At 45.2% G+C, this 12,259-nt stretch overlaps 1 protein-coding gene across 1 annotated transcript in view; it reads right to left on the bottom strand.

Moving 5' to 3' along the window:
- LMOD2 (leiomodin 2) overlaps nucleotides 1-12,259 on the bottom strand; it is a 48,104-nt gene that overhangs the window by 18,348 nt on the left and 17,497 nt on the right. The window contains exon 2 of the mRNA XM_069229877.1: nucleotides 9,280-10,632. Coding sequence (XP_069085978.1) covers nucleotides 9,280-10,632 — 1,353 coding nt within the window. The remainder of the gene's footprint in view (nucleotides 1-9,279; nucleotides 10,633-12,259) is intronic.

Below are 12,259 nucleotides of genomic sequence, written 5' to 3' on the forward strand. Positions count from 1 at the left end.
GGCATAATGTGTACAAAGGAGGGAGTTCTGGTATTAGGAGGCCAGCAAAAATGGCGCATTTTTGGCATCATTTTTAACACATGCTCAAGTCAGGCAGTAAAAGGACGCAACCATTGAAATCAATTGGCCTTCTTTCACTTTGCTCCACTAGTGTCAAACTTTTTTATGCTAGTGGAGCAAGTGCCACAAGAGCATCAAAAATGTTGATGCTATTGACCTAACGTGCACCATGGTGCGCTGTATTGTTAATACGGTGCACCCATATTGTTGTTAGGTGGCACTGCTTACAATGTGATTATACCAACCTGAAAGGAGTTTAATAACAATTCAAAGAAACACAGTCTATACCTAGTGTCTTTCCCAGTGAACTATTTACGAAAATTCCCCCTAAAGTACATATTGCATCAAGAAGCACTGGACTGAATGCGGTGTCCAAGAACTGATACAATTGAGTCCCCTTCTTTATGCATCTATCACCTGCTCCTGTTCATTACCTAGAGCAGAACATCCATACACTTCACACTAACTAATGTAACCAACATTCAACACATCTCAAGTTACACAGATCTAGCTAATACTAGTATTCCTGTGGCTCCCGGGATGATACTGTGCAAACCCTGTGCGCCCCAGGACAAACACACACACCACATCCATTAAACTCCCTCCATTTACAGCAGTCCGTTGCAAAGGTCTTCTTTTTCCTAACAGAAATCTGTCCAGGTGACAAAACTCTCCCTTGTACAAACCAATGCCACTACTTTTAGTCTCAGGAGGCTCTCATGTCAAGTTTCCCTACACCAGGGCCAGAGCTATTCACTTATTCTGGGCTGACCAGGAGGCCCACCAGCTTACACTCCTCCTCCTAAACAAGGATAAATCAAATGCCATGTGCAAATAAACTGACAAATACACACATTCATTTTGTTAGCAGGTAACGGGCTGAAATAGTGATAAATTGTGCAATTATAAAAATCATAATCCACACCAAAAAGTACTCCATTAATCTCAATGAATTAATAGTTAAAAGAACAAAGGATCAACCTGTCTCTATGCTCCAATTTCTATGAAAGTGGCTGACCGGAAGACTGGGATTTAAAATACGTTGTTGAAGTATCATTGGATTTAGGCCACAGAAGTTGCTGAGCTCTTGTTGAAATACAATACTCTCCTACTGAAAGAGTTGTGTACTATTCACCATTACCACAATGGGAAAAGTGGCTGCTTCCACCTGACAATATCCATCACAAAGAAGGGTTGAGACATCTGCATATAAATGTAATTTCCATATGTAGGTTAATGGCAGTATCTGATGCAGCAATCAAGCCCTTGATAATACCTCACCAACCCATTACTAGTATTGCATTTGGAGTCAGTCTTCTAAGGCAGACAAGGATCATTGAAGAGACATCAACATTTCAGTCATGATTTAACAAAAAAATCTCTTTATAATCAAAAAGTATATGGCAGAGGTGTTTATGTTCTCAGGCAATTGAGCCCTTGAAGCACATGCAGACAGAAAATGAATACCATGCACCAAATTGAAAAACATGTTGTACCATAAGGGCTGTGGTTGATCAAAACTAGAGATTTACCAACTTTCTTTGCAAGATTCGGAAACTACTAAACAAAAGGAGACCATGAGCCTGGTTTATTGTTAGAAACAATGCAAAATACCATCGTAATTGGTTTAATCGGGCGGAAGTAATTCTTGAGGTGGATTCCTCACCCAAATAGCCCTTAGAAGAAGTAGTTTTGCAAACACACATCTTAAGTTGTCAGTTGTTGAGTATGTATCCATTTCCTCCCTAACTATGGAAAGTATTTGATTTCACCTGACAAATGTTTTGTTGCATTCAATAATTACAATGGGATTTCCAGAACTGTGTGGGACACACACTTTCTGCATTGATATAACTGATATGGAATATCAAATAAAAATATGATTACCCGCTGGTTTGTTGCCCAGGCGTTCTTTCATCCTAACTACTTTTGCGTTTTATATTACATGGTCTCCCAATACAATATACAAAAAGACTCAACACTAGCACTGAAATTGAAAAAAAGATGGCTAAATGCTCACCAGAATAAAAAATCCAAAACCATGTTTAAGGCACCCGGCACCTGCATTAAGCAGTAATGCTGCATGACATAGGTGTGAAGCTACTGGGTCATGCCATGCAATGTGTTACTAAGTAGGCATTGGCAAATGAAAATAAGATACATACTCCCACACTGCTGAGATGTAAACGATATGCCTCTCACACGCAAGTACCATACCTGCACCGCTCAGGGCAATGTTTAAGACTGTTGAGAAAACACTTAAAAAGTTGCCACAAGTTATTAACCAGAACAAGAAAAGATCAGTTAATACATTGGTGCAATGCCAAGGACCACATGCCCTCTTATTACGTATCAAACAACTCCACAGCGAGGTTCATACACACACAACCACCAATATGCAGCAATACGCCCACCATAAAACACCCATGCAACCACCATTCTTCACTCATGCAGCTACCATTTACCCATACTTTACAATGTCTCCCCAGAAACTTAGTCAAACCATCATACATCCCTTTGTACACTAAAGAACAAGATCAATGATTCTCTCAAAAACATTTCATTTCAACGTTTCTCAAGAAAATTCAGGGGCGGGAATCAATTTTTACATAGTGTGGAAGGGTAGGGACATGAGGTGGAGGTAATGTCTTAACTCACGATTTTCATGTCATTTTAGTTTTTGTGGCGAAGCCACTGTATTCATATTAGTCACCCTTAACTGCCTTTGAATTTCAGTTGTAGTCACATACACAGAAATGGTTGTGTGTGTGGGTTTGAGAGAGAAAGAAATTGAAAATGGAGATAGAGACAGGAATGGAGAGAGAGAGAGGGGAAGGGAAAGCCTTTGTATGTGCTAAAGGAGATTGCTGAAATTATGTCAATGCAATATAATTTACAAAATTAAGATAATAAATGTAATAGACAACCTCTCCCGTCTGTGCTTCAGTGCAGTAAGTGCAGAAGGGGCAGCCAGCACATGGCATCCATGGTTGAATTGGAACAAAAAATGTCCCAGGACCAAAATAAAAATGTTCCCTATTAGTGAATTACATAGGTAAACAAGCAATGGCAAAGCCAATAGGTTTCCTATGTGGTATCATTTGGCTTTGCGATGTTTTTTTAGACATGTTGCACAGCGGCATGGGCTGTTGTGCAGCATGCCTTAAAGTAAAGAAAAATAAAGTGCTATGATGTGGCTAGCAGTGACCACATCTTAGCCCTTTTTCCCTTAAGCCATGTTGCACAGCAGCGCATGCAGCAGCAGCCTGGCCATCGTACACAAATCCTCCCTCTGCTTGACAACCAACGAAGAAGAACACTCCCCCTCATGGAGCACCTCCATTTCCAGATACATGCCACACCCAAGTCATTCTTCTGCCACCCTCATCTACAGGCCAACCGGCCCCTTCCCAGCGTTCAGCAACTTCATCGTCAGGACTAAAGCAACTTGCCAACTCGCCAACACACATTGCAGGACACACACTCTACGCCATTTTTTCCACCAGCAACAACATCACTGTCGACAACACCTCAATACTTCACTGCACGGACCACCACTGTGTCCATTTCACCATCACCTCAGCGACCATCCACCTCCACACACTCCGAGCCCCAAGCAGCAAATCTCACCCACCCCTTACTGCAGGTGTTAACATCTCGGTACAGAACTTCAACCAATGGATTTCAGAATGCGCCAACACCCTAGCACCTCTCCATAAGACCTCAGGCAAACATCACTGCAAGAAGGCCTTGTTTTCCCCCGCATTCCAGGACTCCAGGCGCACCTACACACAGCTAGTGAAAAGATGGAGGAACACCAATTTCCCAGAAGACTTCGAGGCTTACAAAGCGTCCACCAAATCCCACCACCACCTCATCAGAGTCACAAGGAAAGGCGCATTACAGGACCACATCAGTGCCACTGCTCACAACACCAAAGAGCTTTTCAACGTGGTCAAAGAGTTTGCCAACCCCCATCAGAAACAGCAAGCATCCCTCCATCTCAAGACCTCTGCGACTGGCTAGCCAACTCTTCTTCCACTGGAAAATCAAAGACATCTACGACAGCTTCTGTTCCCAAGACCCTCCGAGCCCTCCAACAACCCTCCAGATCCATTCCATCGAACCACCACAGATCCTACACTGCTGTACCACCCTCACCACAGAGGAGCCCGCACCTTCACAAGCAGCATCCACTCCAGAGCCCCTACAGACCCCTGTCCTCATCACATTTTCAACAAGGCCAACCAATCCATTGCACCTGAGCTCTGACACACCCTCAACAGTTACATAGAGACAGGGACCTTCCAAGAGTACTGGCAGCACGCCGAGATCCGCCCGCTCTTGAAGAAACCCACAGCTGACCTCCTGGACTTTAAGAATCACTGCCCCATCTCTCTACTGCCTTTCCCAGTCAAGGTAATCGAAAAGGCCATCAACGCTCAGCTCCGTAAGCACATCAATGACAACAACATCCTGGACACTTCCCAATCAGGCTTCAGGAGCAATCACAGCACAGATACCACCCTCCTCGCAGCCACAGATGACATCTGCTCGCTCCTCGACCGTAACCATACAGCAGCCCTCATCCTACTGGACCTATCAGCCACCTTCGACACGGTCTCACAACTCACCCTCTGCTCCAGGCTCCAGGCATCCATGGAAAAGCCCTACAATAGATAACGCTTCTTCATGTCTGGCTAAACACGGAGAGTCAGACTCCTGTGTTAACTGTCAGAACCTACAGAGATCAGCTGTGGACTTCCACAGGGCTCTTCCTCGAGCCCCACACTCAACGTCTACATGGCCCCTCTCACATCCATTGTCAAGGACCACGGATTAAACATCGTCTCTTATGCCACGATACCCAGCTGATCATCTCACTGCCCGAAAACCCCACTACTGCCAAGAAGAAATTTCACAACGGGAAGGAAGCCATCACCGCCTGGATGAAGAAAAGCTGACTCAAGCTCAACTCTGACAAGACCGAGATCCTCATCCTGGGACCATCCACATCAGCCTGGGACAACTCCTGGTGGCCATTGACCCTCGGCACCCACACCCACCCCATCAAACCATGCACGCAACCTCGGCGTCATCCTGGACTCATCGCTCATCATGACCCGCCAAGTTAACTCAGTCACATCTTCCTGCTTTCACACACACAGAGCTCGTGGAAGGCACTGGCCACAAACAGGAAACTGTGCTAGGTCCATGCTCAATGGCAGGGACAGAGGCCCAGGGAGAAACCAGGAGAAGGCAAACATCCAGGAGGAAGCAGGAGGAATGACCAATAAGAAGAAATAAAACAAAAGTTATTTGGAAGCCAACCAATGTTAAGTATTGGTCAATAAAGGGTGGGCTTGGGTTTGCAAGACTGCATGGACTTGTGCTTGCTACAGGCAATGTTGTTTTAATATCAGGGAAATCAACAATAAAAAACAGCCCAGCTGATGATAAAACAAGCCCACAAACAGCCATAAAAAATGGCCCACACACTGACCTGCCAGACCAGCCCCTCCGGCATTGCCTGATTGCCCTATAGGCCATCATGACTCTTGTCATCTGCCTTCTGCTATTGGATAAATATAGCACCAGTTGGCAGTGGAAACAAGCTGCCAGTACATGGCATCTCAACTCTGCTATTAGATAAATATAGCAGCATCAAGGAGCAGACCAGAAACCCATTGCATGCTATCTCGCCACTGCTGCTGGATAAACATAGCAAGAGCAGAGAGCAGAAATGACAGGCACTGCCTGGCATCTGCCCTAGCTGTCAGACAAGAATAGCACCAGCAAGCGGCAGAATGTACAGCCAATGAATGTCATCTCACCACTGTTGTTGGAGAAATGTAGCAGCAGCGAAGAGCAGAAGAGAAAGCCCCTGCGCCCACTGCTGCCACAGAAATATAACAGCAGCAGAGAGCAGAAATGGCAGCCACTGTATGACATCTCCCCTCTGCAGTCAGACAATTGTAGCACCATTGAGAAGCACAAGGGACTGTCACTGCATGGCATGTGACCAATTCTATTTGTTCAGAATAGTATCTAAGAGGAGATCAGTGGTTAAATTGTGCCGGTGGGCCCCACTAGCTATAATTGTAGGAGGCAGCGACTCTTTGTTTGAAAGGCTGCAGTCTCGCTGAAAATTGTTTAATGAAAGCTCATTGGTGTTGTGTGAAGAGTGCACTGAGTTCTGCCCTCTTTTGAACAGCTCCAAAGAGTTGTCTTTCATTGCAGCCTGCAGATGCCTCTTCAACATATAGGCCCTCATTCTGACCTTGGCGGGCGGCGGAGGCCGCCCGCCAAAGTCCCGCCGTCAGGTTACCGTTCCGCGGTCGAAAGACCGCGGCGGTAATTCTGACTTTCCCGCTGGGCTGGCGGGCGGTCTCCTTCAGACCGCCAGCCAGCCCAGCGGGAAAGAGGCTTCCACGATGAAGCCGGCTCGGAATCGAGCCGGCGGAGTGGAAGCTGTGCGACGGGTGCAGTTGCACCCGTCGCGTATTTCACTGTCTGCGCAGCAGACAGTGAAATACATTTAGGGGCCCTCTTACGGGGGCCCCTGCAATGCCCATGCCAGTGGCATGGGCACTGCAGGGGCCCCCAGGGGCCCCGCGACCCCCCCTACCGCCATCCGGATCTCGGCGGTCCGACCGCCGGGATCTGGATGGCGGTAGGGGGGGTCAGAATCCCCGCGGCGGTGCAGCAAGCTGCGCCGCCGCGGAGGATTCAATGGGGCCGCGGTACACTGGCGGGACCCCGCCAGTGGTGCCGGTCCGACCGCGGCTTTACCGCCGCGGTCGGAATCCCCATTGAAGCACCGCCGGCTTGTCGGCGGTGCTCCCGCGGTCCTCCGCCCTGGCGGTCAAAGACCGCCAGGGTCAGAATGAGGGCCATAGTTACCCCAGCTCATAGAGGCCCACTGCACTTGTGTGGGTCAGGCTTGGGCAGTATCAACTGACCTGGCCTTCTGCCTCTCCCTCACCCCGCACAGGGCCATGAAGGTATTAGAACATGTCATGAGTACCCTTTCAGAGCATGTGGCTTTTAGCAAATGTAAGTGAAAATTGTACTGTAATGTGCAATGTTTGACTCATTTTTTTAGAAACTTTTTCAGGGAGGCCCACCAAGGCCCCCATGTGTAAAACTGCCTTGCTCATTTCACTCACTCACTAAAATCTAGCATTTCCATTGTCTGTGCAGGCATTGGCGCGACACTGGTGGTGAAAGTAGGCAGTGCTAGTATGGAAAGTCTGCTTCGCCTTCACAAAAACATTTTGGGCACCAGCACAAATTAAACACTGAAAAGATAAACCCACTGCAAGATATCTCATCACCCCTGCTGTTAGATGAAGGTAGCTCCAAAGGGGAGCAGAAAGGGGCAGCCACTGAATGCACCTCACCACTCCTCCTAGGTAAATGTAGACCTAACAGAGGAAGAAGAGACAACCAGTGATGGAATCTCACCACACCTGCTACATAAATGTAAACTCCACAGGCAGCAGAAGAGACAGACAGTATTAGAATCTCAGCAGTCCTGCTAGATAAACATGGGCTCAAGGGGGACAAAAGAGACAGCCAGTGATGGCATCTCACCAGTCCTGCTAGAGAAACATATACTCAAAGCGGGCAGACGAGACAGCCAGTGATGGCATCTATTGCCTCTCTGCTGTTAGATAACACAGGTATGAGAGATGATTTGACCTCCCTTTCTGCGCCTGGCAGTCTTGGAAGGCACAGGTGGAAGCCGCTGTGTGGCTTCTCTTTCTAGATCTAGGAGGAAGGACTTCCATATGCGAAAGGAAAAATGTAGACTGAGACCTCTGAAGAAGAGGGTGGAGACAAGATAACAATTTGTCTCTACTTTGCAGTAAGTAATGCAGCATGGCTTGTTGACTCTCCCTTCCTTACACACACGAGTGAAGGAGCTTCTGAAGAGGTAAGTTGTGTGAACTCCACTGTTGCAAGTTTTAGGAGGACTTTCAGTGGTAGAGAGAAGTTTGTCCTAATTGCTGATGTTGGCAGCAGAGGAAAAGCCACTCCGAGGCAAAACTAGGCCACTGTTTCACCACTATACTCTGCTATCTACTGGTGGCTTCATTTTAGGTGTGGTGCTGAGTTTACAATCGGGTGCAAAGGCTGTTAGTGTCTGAAGTTATATTAGGAGTTTTGCACAAATTGCTCTTGGTCCTGTGTTTTTCCTGTGCCTAGCTTCAATTTCTTACCGTCCTGGTTGATACCTGGATGAAACAGTGCAGTCAAAACAATGAATAACGGGGAATGCTTTGCTGCAAAACTACTCTCAAAGGCTGTTTCTGCACATTAGTCCCCATTTTGCCTGGTACTAGGACTGCAGCTGTCTGCAAAGCATCAACAGCAGAGGGGAGAGAGTGCTGCTGGCTTGTCCGCATTTTGCAGCTCATTGAGTAGACTGGGATTGTCAGTAGACAGATACCAGTCAGTGGCCACAGACTCTACCCCTAAGTGGCCCAAGGCAAAGACCGCAACATGGTCTCTACGCTCTGCACTGTGAATAGTAATGAGACACTGCTGAACTTTCTTCCTGTGGCACTTAGCAAGTAAAGAAGCACAGGAGAGTTAGGTTTGGGTTTACCACTTCAGGGCACAAATTCAAAATGGATGTCACAGATTACAGCCCATATTTAGTAAAGGGTTGCGCTGCGCAAATCAACACAAACCAACACACATTCTTACAGGAAATGTATCCAGCGCAAAATGTGGTTTGCTCTAAAAGTGAGCCTTTTTCTAAGCGCAAAAACCTGTTGGCGCTGCTTTGAATGACTTTGCCTTAACCGGGCAACAATTGGGGATTATTGGGTCGGATCAGAGCTAAAAACCCATATGTCCGACACAAAGCCCAATCTCCTAATAAGGCCAGAATGGATTTTGTGTCAAAAAAATAACACCTCCTTGAAGCAGGAGAAATGTGCTTGTTTCTCAAAAACACGTGCATCCCACGCTTTGCATGTGTGCTGCAATGTACAACATCGAAACTGCGCTCTGATATTACCGATAAAATCCCTAAAACGCCACTCAATTAACAACCTTATAGCTGGACGTACACATCCTAAAATATGTAAACATATACATACATGCACATATATTTGTCATTTAATTGGATGTTTTACGTGTTTTTATCTTCCTACGAATGTCTTTTCCTGCATACATTTTCAATGTTGTTGTCTCTAACATGCTTACCCGCTTTAGCTGTTTTATGCTGCTGTCACGAATTGCTGACATCAGATCATCATGTATAGATCGTTGTGGAGTGGAAGGCCTGGATATTTCCTCTGCTCTCTTATCAGAAATGGATCTGAGTGAATTTTTTATTTCTTCCAAAATATTATCTTGTCGCTTTTTGGATTTTTTGCCTTTTCTTTTCTGTTGACCATTTTGCATCTTCTTTTTGGCTCTTTCTGCTTGCTTTATGACTTCTGCTATATTTCTGGTGGGTGCCTTTTTTTCGGAGACTACAGCTGGTGGAGGCAGAGGCGGTGGTGGCGGCGGCGGTGGTGGAGGTGGTGGTGGTGAAGGAGCCGAAGGAGGAGTGTTTGTGAGTTGAATTTTTTTTGCCATTTTTGGCGATGACCAGGGTGAACTTCTTGGGGAAGCATAAGGTGAGGACCCAGGAGTTCCCTTCTGCAACGCCTTGGTCCGTGGATTGGCTGCTCCGTCGTTGCCTGATTCTCTCTGTTCTTGCATCCGCTTCTGTCTTTGCTTATCCATGTTTCTTGTCAGAATCCCAGTCATAGACATCCTTGGACCAGGAAGCTCAAAGTGGTACCCAAGTTTTACCACTGTTGTATTGTCCTTCAGCAGTTTGGCGATTTCCATCTCAACCTGACTCCCCATGATATGTCTCTGGTTGTGGAATCTTAATTCTGTTAAAATATTATTATGCTGCAAAGCTCTCATAATGGCCAATATTCCCTTTCCCGTGATGAAATTTGACTCAATATTTAGACTAGTGATGCTGCGGTTCACATTCAGCATATTAGCAACAGCAATTGCCGCATTGTCGTCGGCATGTGTATTGGCCATGCTGAATGACTTAACTACAGTGTTGTCCTTTAAGGCTTGGGCAAAGCGCACCAGCGTCTCAATGGTGATATTGTCAATGTTGTTTAAGTTGACATCAGTGGTCTCAGGGTCATTGTTTTTTATATTTTCCAGAGTGTCGTCAATAACAGTTGGGTTTCCACCAGACCGGCTGCAGGCTGCTGCCTTAAGGGTGAGGTCTTCTTCCGTTTGTCTGCAGTTTTTGGTGGGACTCCGATGATTCCCGTTGACTAGGACTTGGTTGGGAAGGCCCCCATTGCACTTTATAATTTCATTCTGAGGGTCCTTTTTGCCAGCTATTTCAGTTACCCCAGAAGCAGTGTGCTCCTCAGTTTGCTGTGTCTGCTTTTCCTCATCCTCACTTTGTTCTTCTTCCTCTTCCTCTTCCTCGCTCTCCTCTTCTTCAGTGTAAACTTCCTCAGAAGCATCGCTTTGACACCCAGCAAAATCCTCTTCCTCACTTTCTTCCTTACTGTCTCCTCCCTTTGTCTCCTGAAAAGCAAAGAAAACCTTAGTTTCCTATGTTTGTGTGTGAAGTCAAAAGACCACATACAGTCATGCATCACTCAAGTTTTATTAAAGGGACAGAACAAACTCGTGTTACTGTAAAATGCAGGAAAATAAACTCTAAGCGGCAAATTCAACAAAACAATTAGGAGCGAGACACCTGACCTTGATATGGTAAATTAATAATAATAATATTTCTTGAAAACCACTGTTATAATAGTTTCATTTTTGCCCTCAGATAAGCTGTTTCTGGTCAAGGAAACGGAAAAAGGGTGAAATTGAAAAACGTGGCCGGTTAAACGTTTTCCTTCATAGTGAGACATTTGCCAAACTCTTTAGAGTTGTTCTATACTTTTCTGTAAATTGAGTGGCATTAGTTGAATATTGTTTGCACTTGGTGGAGATTCGTTAGAGCTTCTCATAAATCTTCATTCGAATTATTTTGAAGTTGTTCGGCTACATTTACAGAATTATTATATAATTATTGTACATTTAGACAGGTTTGATGCATGCCAAACTGTACTTACACAATTCCCATCATTTTGTTTGTCTGCATTTGCTTATTTATGATTATTGCGTGTGTACCTTCAATATTTTTTATTGTGATTTGTCTGCACAGTTCTGATCACGTGGTACTCCACATTCTTCTCATTCTAATCAGTTTGTATTTGCTTAATTCTGATCCTAGTCCAGTCTCAAAATTCTTACCTTTGTGTCTATCTACAAACACATAGGGGGTTATTCCAACTTTGGAGGAAGTGGTAATCCGTCCCAAAAGTGACGGTAAAGTGACGGATATACCACCAGCCGTATTACGAGTCCATTATATCCTATGGAACTCATAATACGGCTGGTGGTAAATCCGTCACATTTGGGACGGATTACCACCTCCTCCAAAGTTGGAATAACCCCCATAGTTCTGATCAGTGTCTACATTTCAGTCTTCTTTCACAGAATGTTGATACGTGTCTATATATGATATTGTGGGAGTTTTGTGCATTTACTAAATTGTGCATTATTAACAGAGTTCAGCATATGTATCTACACTCAAATTTACATGTGCACACTTGCATGATACTATTGCATTTGAAATAATTTAGCTATGATCTGTTAAAGTGCATTTTCCTGGCTTTTGGTACTAGATCTAAGCTAGGTCTCTAAGCCACATTTTTTATTTTTTAAATGTCCCATCGTGCAAGTTCACTGTTTATTATTTCTGCTGTACACCATCAAGGAAGAATTTCAGTGTTCTCTTCTTACAACATTTAAGGGGCCTCATTTACTAGTAACTGATGCATCAGCTCTGATGCATCAGACTTCTTGTGCTGTCTAATGATTACCTAAGGACACCATGGATGCGTATTTACAATGCAGAGCTCCATATTGCACATTTTTACAGATGTGTCAGAAATTCGAAGGAATCAGTGGTGCTAAACTGACGCACTGCTGGACTTGTGCCAAGAAATGACACTACTCCAGCAATGCATGGAAGGCTTCCATAGAGAAAACCCCTGTGTCAGTTTAATGCCTGCTCTGAGCAGGCATTACATTTTTGATACAGTGAATGTAAATTTCACTGCATCAGTTCTGCTTGGCTTTTAACTTGGGAATG

This window comes from Pleurodeles waltl, chromosome 4_1 (genome assembly GCF_031143425.1).
Source record: "Pleurodeles waltl isolate 20211129_DDA chromosome 4_1, aPleWal1.hap1.20221129, whole genome shotgun sequence".
Lineage (NCBI taxonomy): Eukaryota > Metazoa > Chordata > Amphibia > Caudata > Salamandridae > Pleurodeles > Pleurodeles waltl.